This window comes from Dicentrarchus labrax, unplaced genomic scaffold, assembly GCF_905237075.1.
Source record: "Dicentrarchus labrax unplaced genomic scaffold, dlabrax2021, whole genome shotgun sequence".
NCBI lineage: Eukaryota > Metazoa > Chordata > Actinopteri > Moronidae > Dicentrarchus > Dicentrarchus labrax.
In genome coordinates, this window is record NW_026136707.1 from 1,848,007 (window position 1) to 1,865,829 (window position 17,823).

At 40.5% G+C, this 17,823-nt stretch overlaps 1 protein-coding gene across 1 annotated transcript; it reads right to left on the bottom strand.

The window, feature by feature from the left end:
* Nucleotides 1-1,414: 1,414 nt before the first annotated feature.
* On the bottom strand, nucleotides 1,415-17,246 carry LOC127367563 (soluble guanylate cyclase 88E-like). The gene is made up of 17 exons (XM_051407526.1): nucleotides 15,500-17,246; nucleotides 14,790-14,965; nucleotides 14,072-14,204; nucleotides 13,373-13,547; nucleotides 12,326-12,417; nucleotides 10,851-11,108; nucleotides 10,593-10,737; nucleotides 9,794-9,919; nucleotides 8,812-8,932; nucleotides 7,789-7,918; nucleotides 7,223-7,369; nucleotides 6,164-6,310; nucleotides 5,554-5,710; nucleotides 4,451-4,560; nucleotides 3,876-3,965; nucleotides 3,487-3,605; nucleotides 1,415-2,719 (listed from the first exon to the last, which is right to left on the bottom strand). The coding sequence occupies exons 2-17, from the start codon at nucleotides 14,915-14,917 to the stop codon at nucleotides 2,350-2,352; spliced, it is 2,448 nt and encodes an 815-aa protein (XP_051263486.1). The 5' UTR covers nucleotides 14,918-14,965; nucleotides 15,500-17,246; the 3' UTR covers nucleotides 1,415-2,349.
* Between the last annotated feature and the right edge of the window lie 577 nt (nucleotides 17,247-17,823).

Here is a 17,823-nt window from a genome sequence, read left to right on the forward strand (position 1 = left end):
TGTCCTTCTGCAAGAAATTAACTCAGAGAGAAGTCATGGTAAACTTTGCAACTGCAGAATGAGGTCTGTCACCGTGGCAACAGACAGGAAGTAGTGCTTAAGCGGTTTCCTGATAGCTTCCTCTTTATCGTGTAATGACATCTCACAAGGAAACATCAGCGAGGAGCACTCAGCTGAATATCTGTGTGTGTGTGTGAGTGCAGGCTTGCATGTGTTTGTGTGTATAAGTGAGAGTAGTGCGGGTGAAGGAGCGCAGTTGTCCTGAAATGAGCTCTTACCTGTCTCACCTCCGCACTGTACACAGCTTACACACATTGCCTCTTTTGGTTATGAGATAATAAGAGGAACTTCAATTATGTCACTTATCTTTCATTAAAAGATCACATGGACCTTCAGCCACCAACCTTACACACACACATACAGTCAGCCGCATAATGGCAGTGTGTTATCACCAGATGACTAAGACAGGAATAACTGACCTCATAACCACTGAGGTCAGGGAATTGCGCCTGAAGATTCGGAGCCTGAATTGGATGGAGGATTTGGTGAGCTTAGGTGTGTTTCTACGCGCTGTCTTTCCACTCGCAGCGTTATAAGATAGATGGTGAGCACCGATCCAGATGAACAGATGCTGGTTCAGGGGAGGCCAGAGATTTAATTTGATCAGTCTTCTGCTAACAGGGATTCACTTTCCCCCCACAGCATGAGCAGATACAGAACCCTTCTATCTCACTTGTTTTTGGGTTGTTTTGTTTTTTTAAGATATGAAGAACCTCAGGGAACCAGAAAATAACTCACTCACTGTTCCCAGCCCCTGGTTTATTAGCTAGTTCACTTATTCATTAACTTGTGGTTACCCTATCACCTCCTAGTGGGTATTTCAAGGTATGGCAGTGCCTACAGATAATTCACTGTGTGTGATTCTGTTTTGTTTTGTGCTGAAATGATTGAGTTAATTAGTCATTTAACAGTTTGACGATTTGTTGAATATATGCCAAATATTTTTCTGTTTCAGTCTTTTAAATGTGAGGATATGCTACTTTTCTCTGTTTAGTTGAATAACTTTGGGTTTTGGACTGTTTGTTGCCCAACACAAGACATCTGAAGATTTCACGCTCTTGGAAATTGTGATTCTTTTCACTATTTACTGACATTTTGTTAACGAAACAATAAATAGATAAATTGAAGATATCAATACATCAAGTGACAATGGTTGAAGTGTCAAAATGTTGAGACGTTTCTGGGGATGCTGTCTATATAGCTCTATGTGGAGGTCCACCCAAGCTACAAGCCAAAAACGGGTGCATTTGGTTACACCTATAACTGTAAGGCTGATGTTTTTTCAACCACTGTAACCAGATGAGTATGAGTGTCATGACCCAACTACAAAACAATGAAAACATGACAGTTTTAGTGGCTGTACATACAGTTTTATATAAATAAATGCTATCATACAGTGGAACAAATGCAGTCAGTTACATACAGAAAGTAGAACCAGAACTCTTTAAGACAATGTTGTGAAGGTCTAGCCAAATACCTACTGAATTACCATACACCTAGTTTAAACAAAATAAAATACAACCTCTGATGATGTCTAGTCTCAGTGAATTAAATGAAGCATCCATAGAATTATTTATTTCTGTTTCTGTGGAAGCTCCCGCCTCGGTTAAAAACCATGTAAGCCCTGTCACAAAATGGCTTACTTTAATTTTCCTGTAATTTGTTGTCATTATACATTTGAACATAATTCCTGCAGCAGTAATAGCAGTGACTTCATGAATGGCTTGTAGAGCATAAAGACTCATTGTCATGGCTGTCGTTACATGTCGTACAATTCTGAAGTTCTCTGTTTCTCTGTGCATGTGCTGTTCTTGTGTAGAGGACATACTTCCTTTTTTATGAAACAGTCGACATAAGGAAGCAGTTGGCATGTTGTGTAAGTATGCAGGGTGTTGATATAAGTGATCTTAAAGAAGGTCTAGGCAAATACTTTGATGCATGAGTACAATACAAATGGACTTCGGTGGGAAAAGTGTTGGTCTTCGGTTTAATTCAATTCAATTCAATTCAGTTTTATATGTATAGCGCCAAATCATAAAATAGAGCAGGTCTAGACTGTACTCCTTATAACATTTTATTTAAGTTGCCGTATAACTCTTGTTTTACTCAAAATGTCACAAAAGTCCGGTTGGGATGACATGACATTCAGAATGCGTTAGTATGCAGATCGCTGATAACGTTGAACTGTCTGCTTTGTGTTGCCTCTGATTAAACTTCAATGATATTTTCAGCATCACACCCTCATCACATGTTGGAGTCGTATTGTAATCTCACACTACAATCGTCTGCTCACAGGATGGAGCAGGCGGCGCTGCGCATGGGCAGGTTGGTGGGCAGCTTGGCGTACTGCTGCCTGAAGCTGTTTCTCTTGTTGTTGAGTAAAGGACCCGGGTTCTCCAGCCCGTCAGCGGGCGGCAAAGACTCAGGCATTGCGTTTCCCTGGGGCACATCCAACTTGGCCCCCTTGTTGTTCTTAGTCTTTTTGGGTTTCTCCTTCTCCTGTGGCTCGGTCGAAATGGCGGGGGGTTCGTTAGCGGCCTCTGGTGGGGGCAGGGTGTCCAGGGGGAGGTCGCTAGGGCTTGGCTTCCCTTCAGCTTGCTCATCACTGCCGGTGATGTGGAGGTTGGAGGCCATGCGCTTGGCATTGGTGCTTGTGGAACTAGTGCAGTTACAAATTTGTCATTCACAAAAGACATAAAAAACATTGTCTTAAGTATTACTGTAATCATGCTGTCAGAAATTAAACAGTTTTCCGTTTGGCTCCAGGGATGATAGTTGTTTGAAGACTAGTCTCTTGGATCTGATAGGGGTTTATTCCTGCCAGTGGCTTCTCTCACAATGCAAAAATATCCGTAACAAATCATTCAGCCTAGTATTAGGTCCTTTAATCCCATTTTCTTCAAACAAGCAAATAAATCTGCCCTAGAAGTGAGTCATTATTTGTTATTTTCAGTGAAATCAATACATTTTATAATCATTTTCCAGAACAGCACTTACTGGCCCTTTTCTGTTTGGTTTCAAGATACACTGCACTGGGTACAAGTGTTTAATGAAACATAAGTTTCAAAAGGCTTGATATCAGACTATAGCAACTGTTAAAATTGGTGGTTTCTGCAGTACTGTGTCGCCTGTTTTGTCACACCGTTTTTTTTTTTTTTTTTTTTTTATGGTTTTTATTTTTGTGCCTCAGTAAACCAAGGAGTTGCACTGCCCCTTCTGAGTGAAATTTTTGTTTACGGCGGTCAGCATGAGTCCTTCCGCCAAACAAAAGCACGTAAAACTGCCTTTTAGTTTGCTTGCTGTCTGGTGCTGCAGGGGGCAACGAGCACAGCTCTGACTGAATCAACAGGGGGCATCCTGAGTCCACTCTGTGTACAGAAGAAAAGTGATTCTTTGGTGCTGACTGCTCTGCTTTTGTCTACTCACCCATTAGAGCTCTTGTCCTCAGAGTCTTTCTGTTCACTGCTGTAGCGCAGCTCTGCCGGGGTCTTGAACGATAGATCTTTCTTTCCTTTCAGCCAGTAAGTCTTCATGTAGCCTTTACCCTGGAAGATGTTAGGGAAGTAGTGTTCTGATCACAGATGTGGTATGAACATGTAATCTAAAATTTATTAATCAATATTTAAACTGGGAGGCCCCAAATATCTCAGCTATTGGTACAAGATAGTATTTTCATCAATACTAATAAACACCTCATTTTGGAATAAAGACATTCAAGTATTACAGCTATAAGACGTAAAGTATTAGTCATAATGTCCATCTCAATCAGTGGATGGTATATAAGAATTTAGCAAAAAGTATGTGTTATGGCTCACCTTTACAAAGATTTTGCCCCTTTCCTCAATGATATAGGGCTCATGTTCCAGGTGATCTTTGGTTGTCTGACTGATGTGTATCTGCATGCCCTGCTCAGACAGACGCACATACAGAAAACTACTGCTAAAGCTGAGTATTGAAATACAAGCTCCATCTGTACTGAAACCTTTTTAAATCATCACAGGGAAGTGAAAACATTTAGCTTACTGGACTCTAATATGGGAGTTCATTCAGGGTTTTCTTCCTTTATGGGCGTGCATAGGGAGGAAATTAGGCCTGCAAACTACCTCCTTTTTAATTTTCTTTTCATCACAGAACAGATTTCCCACAAAACATGACATTAACTTATATTACTGTACGTAATGAAAAGCAAATGAAGTGATTAGCCCATTCCATTAACTAAAAAGCAGCGTGCACAATGCCATCATTAGACAGAAAATGGTTTTCTATACTAATCTACATGAATTTGACTGAGGGAAATCAGGAGCGTCATTGCAGTTATTTATACTATTGCCATGGGTTATTTAGCACATTTTGCTGGGCGATGGGTTGTTAAATATGTTAGTGTAGTCACCACTCCATTGCTCTCCATCCTTGAGGCTGTGTTCACAGTGTCACCGAACAGACAGTAGCGAGGCATCTTCAGACCCACCACACCAGCCACCACCATACCTGAGTGAATACCTGAAAGAGGAAACAGTTTACAGAATCAAACAAGCTGATTTATTTATAAACTGCCTGAATCCATGTTTTATTGCAGCTATTCTCACATTTTCCTCATGGACAAAAAACTGATGTACATTTCCAGTAGTTACTTAGCTTGCACTCATCACTCAACATTTATCCAGACATTATTCCAAGGTTGTGATTTATAAGCACCCAACAGCATCGAGGGGTCAAAATTTAAAAAATGACTTAACTCAATTCTGACTGAAATTGTAGGTTTGCGTTTGTAGTGGAGATCTGTCTGTCAAGGACTACCTTTTAGCCCAATGCATGACCCTGACAGAATGAATTGTTTACAGAATTGATGGATGAATGGATGTTAAGTACAGTATTTACCTAGACTGCAACGTTATGACTTATATTTTATCAGTTACAGACCATAAAATCATAGTTTGTGCCACAGATAATGCCAGTTACCAGTGGTGGATGATAAGTGGTGCATAAGTCAGTATATTATTTATTTCTTCTTTCCTTCAAAATGTTTAGTCACAATTCATGCACCTCAGTTCCAGCGGCTTGTCTGAAGTTTACAGATGAATTCATTTGACTAAATCTTAATATAGAAATGACAAAACATGAGGTATATTGGGAAAAGCTTGTTTTTCTCCAAAGGTATCAGTGGTTAGGGTCAAACAGTGACCCCTTGTGACAATAAGGAATCAGTGTCTTGGTCTGTCTTTACCTCGGTGCTCCGGTTGAGGAAAAATCTTTCTTTTGTCCAAGATTATATTTATTCGGGTCACTTAAATATGACAGAGTGGATGAGTGGATAAAAAAAACCCAACCTGGAAATGTCTGAAATACAAGGATCAAAAAAACTGAATCCCTACCAGTTGAGAGTCAGTGATGGGTGGCTGACCCTGAGCCGTGACCTCCTGATGGCCAGCAACAGCCAAAACCCAAATCAGCAAATATCATGGCCTTATCATGGCTGACAGTTGTACTGCTCACCGACTCTGATCTGGATGTTATCTCCTGTGGACGGATCTTTAAGGTGGTCGATGGAACTCAGCATGTCCAGGGCCATGTCGCAGATATGGTGCGCGTGAAAGGTGGTCTTGTTGGGCACGCCTGCCACCACCATGTAGGCATCGCGAATTGTCTCCACCTGGATAGAAAGGAGAGTGAGGAATTTATGTTGTGATAAGAGAGTGGGTGGAACTTTTTGACTTGTTTTAATTGGGACAAGTGTCACTCCACAACCCAAATCAGTAGGAATTTTACTTTATTTCACAGTGTATTTTCCAGGTGTGTGTTTGTGTGTGTGTGTGTGTGTGTGTGTGTGCGCGCGCCGTCTTCAGACTGACACACACCAGAATGTTAACGGTAAAAAATCTGAGCTGTTGCAGCATTCCCCATGGTGTTCAAAATGCTGTTTCAGATGTTTTCCTACCTTGATAATAAACTCAGTTGGAAAATGTAAAGAAAATCATAAGCTATCATTTCACATTCAGGAAAAAAAACACCACTTAAAAAAGATACATCAAAAAAATCACAAGACATTGGAAAGTACCCGAATCACACGCAGACACGTCAGTCTGTGCTTCTCTCTTGGACTGACCTTGTAGACGTTGTGCTTCTCACTGAGTGTGTCAAAGACGATGTAGATTTCATTGAGCATGTCCACCACCTGCATGGGTGTGATGTGGATGCAGATCTCATTGAACTTGACCACGTCGCTGAACAGGATGGTCACATCTGGGAAGACCTGAGATACAAACAAAGATAAAGTTAGGATAAGCTCACAGTGTGAGCAAACACCGGTATACTCACTGGGTGCCTATACCAGGAAGAGATACTTCACAGTAGCTCAGGGTTCCTCAGTCATAGGTTACTTTAGTCATCAATTAGATTGTTATTGTTTGTGTGGATGGATATTCATTCTTAGTTTATGGTAATCTGTTTTTTGAGATTACATCCAACATGGATGTTTTGTAGCCTGCACTGTAACTGCTGCTATTTGTTCTGCTGTACATTTGCACAATAATCAGTCTGCTGCTTTTATCTATGTTTGTATCCATGTTTTATCTGTGGAGTAAATGCCATTTTGTTCTGTTGTGCATCTCTCATGTACGGTCTTGAATGAAAATAAGGTTCTATCTTTAACATCTTTGGGCCATGTTGGAAATGCACGTTCTCACTTTGACTTGGTATTTGTTGAATTTATTTGATATTTTTGTTGCATAAATAAATCAAAACTCACTACATTGTTATTGCTCAACAGTGTTCTCACTCTTCTTGTCCTGACTTGCTCAACTGCTGCAGTTGAAGCCAAAAGTAGTTCTTTTGTTGGGAGCAAACTTGTCATTTTGCTTGTGAGAAAATGGCATTCGATTTCATGTGGAGTTCACTGCCAAGCTAAGGGCACTGTTGCATAGCTGACGCCTGACCTCCATGTGGAGTGGGTCAAAAGGGCAAATAACGCTTGAAATGAAAGATGTTCTTCCTTGGAGAAAATGTGGTGTTATGGTCACAGCAACACATTACTACGATAGCAGAAAAGCAAAAAACATCTACGGCCTCAATTTTGCAGGTTTTTTTTCAATTTTTCCGAACCTGATGCTCTCATATTTTGTGGTTTTGGAGTATCACTATCCTTGCTAACAGCACTGTCTTGTACCTGGCACGTCTCCAGTGCAGTGATCCCCTTCCTGAGGCGGTCGGCCACAGCTTTAGGGATCATGGCGTACAGCAAAGAATCCCCTCTCTTCTTCTCTTCGTCCAGCTTCTTGATGATTTCCTGCAGCTGCGCATATTTTTGTTGCTCCTAGAGGATCAGAAACGGGACACAAGAGTCTACAGTTACAGTCTCACCTCTCTTAAAGCTCAAAAATCCCTCTTTGCCTTCTCTAATCCTCTTAATCCACATCTCTCCTGCATGACTGAAGAGGATTTAATGGATGAAATCAATAGGGGGGCACAGCTTTCACCTGGGCTCACCTGGTCAGGCTGTTTCATGGAGAGAACTGGCAGTTCTTACATTTTATGCGCTAAGTACATCATATAGGATGACTTCTGGTTTTAGTCATAGAAGTCTTATAACTGTACATTTTGTAGAGCGACATGAACCACCTTAAACTGCCCCTTTGGTCTGTGATTTTGTAAAATGTAATTCCCCCAGTTGAACACAACTCTGCTTTGTTAGCACAATACTCTATCTCTGCAGACTAAGGAGTCAGTCTTCACCTGATCAAGGGCCAGCTGCAGCTCAGCCGATTGTTGTGTACCGGCCAAAATCAGCTCTCTGCTGGAGTCATGCAGGTTCAGATCATTCACGTACACACCCATCTTTATCATGTCCTCCACTGTCTCTATACTGCAAGAATAAAGAGAAGAAATCAAGTAAATATAGTGTAAAAGGAAAGAAAAGCAAGGGAATCTTACTTAATTCACTAAATTAGCATACCTGTAAATAAATCCAATCTCCAAAATGTGTTATTATTATTTAGGGGAAATTGAAGTGGAACAATAGTATTGTATAAATATGGAGTCAAGGCAGACGTCAGATATGAAGGCAGTGACAGAATGTATTTTTCTGCAATGGGAATAAATGGAAAAAAGTGACCTGAGTTTTCAGTGCTACATACAGAGAGGCTAACACACTGATCTACTTCTATAGAGCACTGTGATGTCTTGAAATTTGTTTTGAATTTCCTTAAATTCTAAATAAATAAAGGCCAGTATTAAAAAAATCTGGAATAGTTCTGGGTTGTTATCTGTACAAAACAACTGAAGGCTGACCTGTACTGTAGTGGCTCACATGGTAGATTCAGCATAATCCACCAATCTATTTCTATTTCATCAGTACAATAACATACATACTGTTTTCTGTGTATAAATTAATACATCAAAAAAAGGACACAAAAGGGACTCACAGTCAGACCCAGTCTGAAATAGACCTGTGGATAATTAGACCAAATCCAAAAAGCAGTTCACCCCCACTGATCCAAACAGAGAGAGAATACCAACACTGGCACTGGCTGACTATCACGCAACACAAGATAAGCTTTTACTCTTATACACATTAACATACAGACCCAATACTTGCAGCAATAAAACTGGACCATACCCAACCTTATTAGCGTGAATATACTATAAGTATATAAGTATGGCCCTGGCCTGGAGTCGGGTCCCGGTTTCTAGGAACCAAGTACACCTGTGAAGACCTCTTCTGAGTCAACAAAGTCAGTCTGTAGGTTGTGGTCTTACATGGGTGTCCCCAGGAAGATGAGGGAGTCCCACTGGGGGACATACTTCATCTGGCCCTTCAGGTGGAGAGGTTTCTTTGGAGGTTCCCGCATGTCCTCAAAGATGGTCTCACTACACTTTCCTGAGAAGAACCACGAGAGACAGGTCAACAGGATTGTGGCTATTAAAATATACCAGCAAGAGGTGAAAATAGATTTTTAGGATTGAAATATTAAATGTTGTTAGTGGTTAAATGTCCAACACGTTCTCATCCCAGGTTGTCACATACCGACACTCCTTCAGCATTTGTATGAGACACCTTTTCATTTATAATTCAACGTTGTAAAATGGTTGCCGTTCAGTGAGGTTTAGGCAACAATAGTACTTAGTTAGGTTTAGGAAAAGAAAGAAAGAAGATATATAGAACTAAGTTACATGACTTGCAAGTCACGTTGCCATAACTGTGGCAGCAAATTACATGACTCAAGACACCTATGTTACGTTATGTAATTAAAACTTTAAATAAGCCTAAATCAATGTTGACTTTTGGTTTCACATGGGACATGGGACAAGTCCTGTGTTTGTTTAAAGCCCTGACAAAGCTCTAGTGGTCAAAACATGTTGGCTTTTTTAATGAATTGGCTATCACAATAAAGGCTCTTTTAATATATTCCTTCCTCATTGCTATTTTTTTAAGTTCCTGGATTGCCTCTGTTTGTTCGACCCATCCAGCCGTCCCGACCACCACTGTGCTCGGACTTGCTTATTACAGTACATGACCTGACCAGGATGGGTTACATTGGAATTACATGAAAACCTAGTGTGTCTCACACAGACACAAAAAGGTACCTTATGCATCTGTATGAGACGCCAAAACATTGGTATTTGATGGAATGAGAACTGCCTGAACAGACACAAGATAGAACAGTAAGATGAATGTTTTCAGAAGAGCAAACAAACAGTTAACAGTCAGTTAATAAGTCAGTTAGTAAAATGTTCTGACCGGTGACAGTCTGGAAGGCCAGCAGTTCAATATCTTCCCCTCCAGAGTTGGCAGAGCTGTTGTACTGGGTGAGAGCGCTGCTGTACTCTTGGTCTGTGCCCTTCATCTCCTCCACTGCCTTCGGCTCTGATGGAGGGAGAGCAGCAGAAACAGTGAGAGGATGGATGACTGACTGAACCAGGGTGTGAGTGAAGCAACTGAGTTAACGAGGGCATAAGTGTGTGAAGTGTGTGCGATGAATTCCAATCACACTGTCAGGCAGTAGCGAAATGGCAGTGCTCAACAAAAGGGATATATTACAAATTCATCACCTTGTTATAAGTTTGGTTCTAGTGCGTCGTTGACGGTTATGTTCTCATTTATGCCCATTATGTTTTGCAACAAATGAATCTCTTTGTTTTATTTCTTTTCATCCTCTTTTATTCTGACAAGATATTTTTGAGTAGTATTCACCAGGCTGCTCGCTACTTAGTTTGCATCCTTGTTTCATTGACATGCAAAACATATTACTCTTTACAGTATATTTTTAAATATAGTTATGTGTGCTTTGACGATAAAGTGCACTTAACTTTGTAGTTAAATGAACAATAGTGGTTTGGCCCTTCAATCACTTTGATATTCATTTCTGCCTGAATATATTATAAATATTTTACTCTGGCCAGATACAATCACCTTGGCAGAAAATGAGGGCGTGAAATGAGGGGATGGACATTTTGTGATCCCATCCATTTGAAATGAACCTTTTTTATACATTATACATTTGAAATGAATTAAATGATTGAAATGGAAAGACTGGTACCTCTTTCTTCTTCCCTCTTGGCTTTCTCACTCTCTTCCTTTTCCTCTGGCTCCTCTTTGCTCAGTTTGGGGATGTTGACCTTTTGCTTGCTCTCCACCACCGCTTTAGACAACAGCTCAAACACATTGTTCAAATGGGTGTAGATCTGACGAGTCAGCAGAAAGATTTTTGTGGCTTAGTATGTCAGCAAGGCAGCGACTTAAGTGACATGAGAAATGTAATATTTACTAATATAAAAATTGGACTTTCCAAACTCACATTATCCCAACTGAACTCCAGCATGGGTCTGACCAGAGTGAACTCCTCGTTGACCTTCTTGCCCTGGAGATCGGAGAAGACCTCTTTGAGGCCGTCGCCGATGCGGTACATGGTCATGTCCCGGCGGAAGATGACGCTGAAGGGGAACATGTCAAAAAAGATACCTCGCTTCATTGGCAGCTTCTCGTAGCTCGGTGCTGTTTTCTGCTGGGGCATGCGGTGTTTGAAGGCGGCGTTGTCAAAGTTCATCTTATAAACCTGAACGAGCAGAGAGAAGTTAATACGTTCTTCAAAAAAGTATGCCTTATTAGACAATGTCACCTTTTATTTTCTATACAGTTGTCAGTTTATTAGGTCAGCCTAGCTAAAACTAATGCAATCTAATACAACAGTCCTGAAATAAAACCTACCCTCATATAGGTTATAATGCATTTTCTTTGTTGAAACCGTTTTAAAGAGGTGCCAAAGTAGCAGTATAACTTTTTCTTGTGAGAAAAGTTAGCTGTAACAATCCATTTTAATGATAATGTACTGTCAAAAGTTTCCTTTAAACATAATGTAACAAGTGCATAGAGAAGATAAATGAGACAGTCAAAGTCATGTTCTGCCCTTATGGGCAAATTGAAAATGACTTTTTCCAGAAAGAAAGAAAGAAAGAAAGAAAGAAAGAAGAAAAAGGATGTAATGGATGTAATTATGCATTTGGACTTTTAAGAGATTTCAAAAGCTCAAATTTATGAAAATACTTCATAAAATTATTGATTTTGGTTTATTTAACTGCTGCTAAGGAAAAAATATCCCAAACTATCACAAAAATATTTACACTAACTTCTTTCAAAGATTTAATAGAGTTCCAGAACTGATGGATTATAATGGAAGAACCCCTAATCAGTGACTTTCTCACCTTCTCTAAGCCTTCAGATTTAATGTGCCATAATTTGTCACCTTATTTCCAATATATAAAACATTATCAAATGGTTATTAACATCAATTAGGTTATTAGCTACATCTTATTAACTAAGCCTTATTAAAAAGTGATGCCAACAGAAATAAATGGATACCACTGGGCGTTATCAGTTACTGTATGATAATAAGTGCAACTTGGGGTTCACTGGGAAGTGAAGGACTTGTTGGCTGTTTCAGGAATCAAAACAGCAACTTTCTGCTTATGGGACCAACTCTAATACAACAGAGGTGACATTGATGTTACCTGATGCTGGATAGCATGAGAACAGGTATACAAGGTTGCACATTTCAGATTTGTTCTGCTGTGAATTATGAGTTTACCCAGAGTCCCATCCCAATAAACACTTATCTCCATCCAATAAACACTTGCTGTCTGAGTGTAAACAACAACTGTGCCTGCCGTCTCATTGAAGGTGATGGAATCATTTCCATACTGATAGAACTGCCACAGGGTCAAGGTCAAACGCTCGACAGTTCGACTGATACCTGACCTAAGCCCGGTTACGTACCACATACGTCATTTTCTCGGTTTCCTCTTTAGACAGGATTTCCACCTCGATATCGGTGTTGTAGAATTGCCGTCCCACTTGAGAGAGCTGTCCTGCAGGAGCCAATTACACACACTGGTTGGTCATGGATGTGTAGGTAGTAGAGGTCCATTTTTTGCTTAGAAGTGATTTAGTGAAAATGTGCTTGTGTAAACGGAATTTCAGAACAAACTGAAGAGTAAGAGTCACATTTATCAATGACTTTGCCTGGATAGATGAACATTGCCTGATGGCGTGACGACTGCTTTGTCCCCGTGAACCAAGTCATTTATTTTACTTTTCAACACAGCATACTGTACATAAAGCAAACACTTTCAGTTATCAATCTTTACTAAAGAGGAAATAAATTTAAGAGAAAATTGGGAGGAATACGATGACCCCCCCCCCATAAAAAAATATTAGCAAACTCTTGCATTATTGATGTTTTGGATCTGAAGTTGACCTGTTATTTAATATTCTCATTTAAAACAATTGAATCCAAATATGATCAGCTACTCAAAACCTACAGTTTATTAAGGTCTTGTAGGTTTTAGTCTGTTTACCACAATTTACATTTAATTTGCATTACCATTTTGGAAAGCACTCTCCAGTGCTCCAAATGACTTTTCCAACCTTCCAACTGGTTTCAGTTCAGTTCACTACAGGATGAAAATTAATGTGCCAAGACTTGGATACATATTATCCATCACAGTGAACATTAAAGTTAAATGATCCTTTTATGGTAATGCAGCTGAAAGTGCAGATCGGTTTATCCATAGTGCATTACGTTTTGCAGGAAAAGTTTGACTTTTGCATTGAAATAAATGTACATCTGTGGCTCCCTGGAAGGTAGGAAAATATATTAAAACATCCAAAACGCTAGCCAAATATGTGACAAATTATTCCAAATAATTCTACTCTTCTGTGCTCTGACACTCTGAGGTCTGGGGTTGGGGATCAAACCCAGTTTCCTGTCACTGTGGTAAACTGTGTAACCCCCAGTGTTTCCCCCGCTGTGCTTCTCGTTACCTTTGACAAACTGAGTGAAGCCCTTGCGGGTGCTGCGGTAGTGCAGGGTGAGACTTGTCTCGCACTCCTCCTCCACGCAGAAGCTTGGTGGCTGCACCTTGGGGAAGGAGAAGCGAAAGTACTCGTGCAGGTTGTCCAGCTCATTGATGAAGTCGCGCACATTTCGCCCCAACACCTAGGAAACATGGAAAATGAAGATATTCAAATTCAAACAAAAACTGTGGTTTATATAATGAATAATATGGTGTTATAAAGGTATTTTTCATATTGTCAGAATACTGGGTAGTTATAATGTATTTTAATGTCACTTTCAGCCCCACTACAGATACAGATACTGTACTGTATATACAGTAATGTATTTCCATTTGAATTTTATCTTCTTGTTTTATGTTTAATGGATAAGACCTTTGTTGACCATTAGGGAATTTCATTGGGATAAATGTTTTCAAGGTGATGCTTTTTACCTTCTCTGTTCAGCTATATTTAGGTATCACCACGATAACTACCCCATTCTTATTCCATTTATTTGGAAATGTGAAAAATACTGTGTGTTAATGTGTGTGTGTTGGGTGATTTATTCTTGGAAAAACCCTAAAGTACATCAGTCAGTGATGGAGAGTAGAAAGGAAGACATTTCTTTATTGCTGCTGTAAGCTAAAAGACAACCAAGGGGAGGTTGTGGAGGGTTTACTATATCACCTTAAGGATCCGCTCATATCCGTAGTTTCCAATCCTCTTGACCATATAGACCCCGAAGGCGTACATCAGCTCATCATGGGTCTTTCCCAGAACCTCGCCTGCAGCCTTTGCCAACCGCAGGATCAGGTTGTCACTGTAAAGACGGAGGAAAGTTATTAATTCATGTTTGTTTTGAGTTATTTTTGCTTTGCTGCTATTAGTCCCAATGAGATTTTAAAATCAGCTTTTCATTAGAGACATTACCAAAAAGAAGCAACCATGTAAAAAACCTGAATAATTTCAGTCAATCAAAATCAAATCCAGGGGTGAGACAACAGCATAGGGTCTCTAAACAGTCAGAACAGTAATTGATAAAGTAAAGCTTTACATAATTAAATTGCTCTTCTCTGTACAGCTGTTTATGACAGTGTGTCCATCTTGTTTAAGTGCATCGTTATAGTTGAACACAAGTTTGTCTAACCAAATAATAAATATTTCCTGGATGCGAATGGCAGGAATTCTTTTTTAAGGTCTCAAAGTGCTGCCCTTGAATTGAGCATTGGTCTAAGCATTGTGAGGTTCCTGTAATATTATACTTGTGTGCTGTGACAGTTCTAAAAATGTGAGTCTTGTCAGAATGTTGTTTGCTGAAAACCAAGACATTGCACAGGTTGGTCCCAGAACTGTGCAGTCACCACAGTAAAATGGGGAAACGTGATTTACCAAAACAACAACCTACTTGTACATTTGATGTCTGACAAACTTGAGGTGGGGTATCTCTGCTCGGTTCTCGATCAGCCTCCACACATCCTCTCCATAGGATTCATTAATGTAATCGTTCACTGCTTCCAAATACAGGCCGTACATCTTCAGGGGGTTGGAAACCTCCAGACTGAAGCCGAATTAACTGCTTAGCTGAGAAGAGACAAGGGGAAGAAATTGCATATCCAAACAAATGAAAGGTTGAAGTCATCTTTATTAGGGTCCGCAGTTTATAATGGCACTGTTGAGAAAATATCTTAAAATCTGTTCTTCCTTGAAAGGAGAGACCTTTGGATCTGTCTCCTCGTGAGATCAAAATAAGACATTAGCTGTTTATCGCATATACTATTCTGTTCACCTACATGCATCGAAGGAAATGAGGAAAAATGCTATTACCTGTCTCACAAAAAAACCTCATGAAACCTCAGATAACTTCCTCAGACACCAGCTACATCTAAGAAAAGAGAAAATATTCTCAATAAGCTGCTTGGTTCTACACTTACTGTGAAATTAGACCACTGTGGCAAATACAAGCTACTGAAAAGATATCTCAAGGAAATCGAGTGATGCGTAATGCTCCTATCTCACCGGCTGACTACACTGAAACACATAAAATAAAACCAAAAAGGTAAAACAAAAACAAAAAACAAGCAAAGGATGTAAAGGTGAAAAGAGAAGCCCCCTTACCTGCAGTCCCTCAATACTGTATAATCCTGAGCTCCAACTGTGCCAGCCAACGCCACAGCATCGCTCCCTGCTGAGAGTTTCCACCTGCAGCTGACATGTGGCTCTCCCCTGACACTTGCCTGTCAGGTCAATAGGTGACCTGGCCAAAATAGCAGCACCAAGGCATGTTTGTGGCAGGTAGCAAAGAAAAGGCTGAATTCTGCGTTTTTCAGACTCTCGGCTGCGTGCATTGGCAAACACACTGGGTCTAATTTGTAAGGTATTTGTATGGAGATGAAGTCTGTGGGTGGCTGTTATTGTATACGGGAATCCTTTAAAAAAAGACATTTAGTTTCTGTTATGTAAACCGGAGCGCACAATGTGAGGCTCATTATCCAAATTTAGCCTGTACTTTCCAACAACTCATTAGGGCTACCAGGTTTCTTGGCTAATTACTCCAAATTTGCATAATTACAGTCAGGTGCACATTAAACTGACGGGCATTGTGTTGAGATTGGCGTTTGAAAGGTTTTGTATTGTTTGTTGCTTTGTGTAATGAAGCTGAATAAGTCATTTCAAAACATCCAGGCCTCCTGTTAAGGCTGCTTTTATCTGATGAAGGTTGAAATGTGACAAACATTTGTGTGTTGACTCCTATCATGATGTCTGTTTTGACCTGCAGAAACGACTTTTGCATTTGAAAAGAACCTTTTCTCATCATAAAATGAGGCGTATATGATAGAGCTGAAGCTTTATTAAACAACTGTCAAGCAGTGCGGCTGCTTCGCGGCGTCTAAGTGAGGTGACACATACAGAGCATCTGCAGATTCAAGTCTCACCATTCTTCTCACCATGTCCACTAGGGGGCACTGTTACAACAGCCTTGAGTTATTACTGCTTTATCCAGTTCTTCCGCTGGAGGAAATCAGCTTGAAAATTAGAAGAAATGTGTGACTCTGGCCTTTTGATAAGTCCAGACGAGGCAGGCATTCTGTTATTTTATGACATTTGTGGCCTTTTATATCTGTGCTGTTGCAAAATATACAAGCCTGTTTCAAAACATAATTTTCCTCCATAAACAGACCACATTTGGTCATATAATAACTCGACTTTGACTTTTTTTCATATTTAAATTCTGACCTGGAAGGTTAGGAGGCTCACACCTATCATGTAGAGGTCTAATTAAGAAAACACTCAGAGCCAGAATACATTTTTTTCCAGCTACCACTTTCCTCCACTCCACTAGGAAACCAAAGGTGTGCTGACAGCTAGCCTGTAGTACCCGCTCTGAGTGATAATGAGCCGTTCTCTGTTCCATTTCTTGTGTGGCTTTTGGCTTCTTTTTCCCCCTCTATTTCCAGCGTTCCCCTATTTGCCAGGTGCTGCTGTCTTTAATGGCCTCCGGTGTGACTGTGCCACACGTCGGCCCTGGGAGGTCCGTCGCTGCCTCTTAGCCAGGGAACAGAGGGAGATAACAATGTGCTGATGGTGCCAACCGCAACTCCACACAGATGCCGCTGGTGCTTTCATTAAAGACGACATGACTCATCTTCTTTCGCTCCGCCAATATTACACCCTGCTTTCCTTCCTTCCCACAAGGAGAGAGGTGCCGCTGTTTCAAAAGGTGTCCATTCATGTCATTTTTCAAACGCTAACAGGGAGCCAAGGAACACCTCCCTCCCATTGTTTGATGTGAACAACACAAACACACACAGGTACACACAAACCGACACACAGCCCTGTATTCTTCCACCACACATACAGTCTACATGTCTTTTTCTCTCTTACTCGTATGTTTCCTTTCTGTCCCTGCTTGTTATCTGTTAAAGGAGTTATCAGGCTCAGCCAGCCTAACGGAAGGATGATCCAATCTCTGGGGAGTATCAGGGTCAGCGAAGGAAACCATGCATAGTCAGACCTATTCAGCAGCTCCGGCAAGAAGTGAAGGGTTGATATCATTTTTATATTGTCAAAGCAGGAAGAGAGCTCACCATTCAAACGTGGGACATTGATTAAAGCATCAGCACGAAGCACAAACAGGTTATTGGAGCATTTCCACTGAGTCAGACCGCAATGTTATTGGGTGACAAACTTACACCATAAACTGCTTCTTATTGTTTACAACCAGCGGCCCCTCCAGATAAAATTGTAAATCCCTTCGGTGTAGCAGGACTGTGACTGCACAAAAGCTACAGGGATGAAATGTAGGATGTGGCAAAATGGAAATGTGCCTCTGCGGAGGAGCGGTAACTGTTGTGACCCCTTGGTTGAATACCTAATAGGAATCTATCTGTATCCTAGCCTCCTATCTCTCAATCCCCCCCGCCCACTGCAAAAGAATGTGC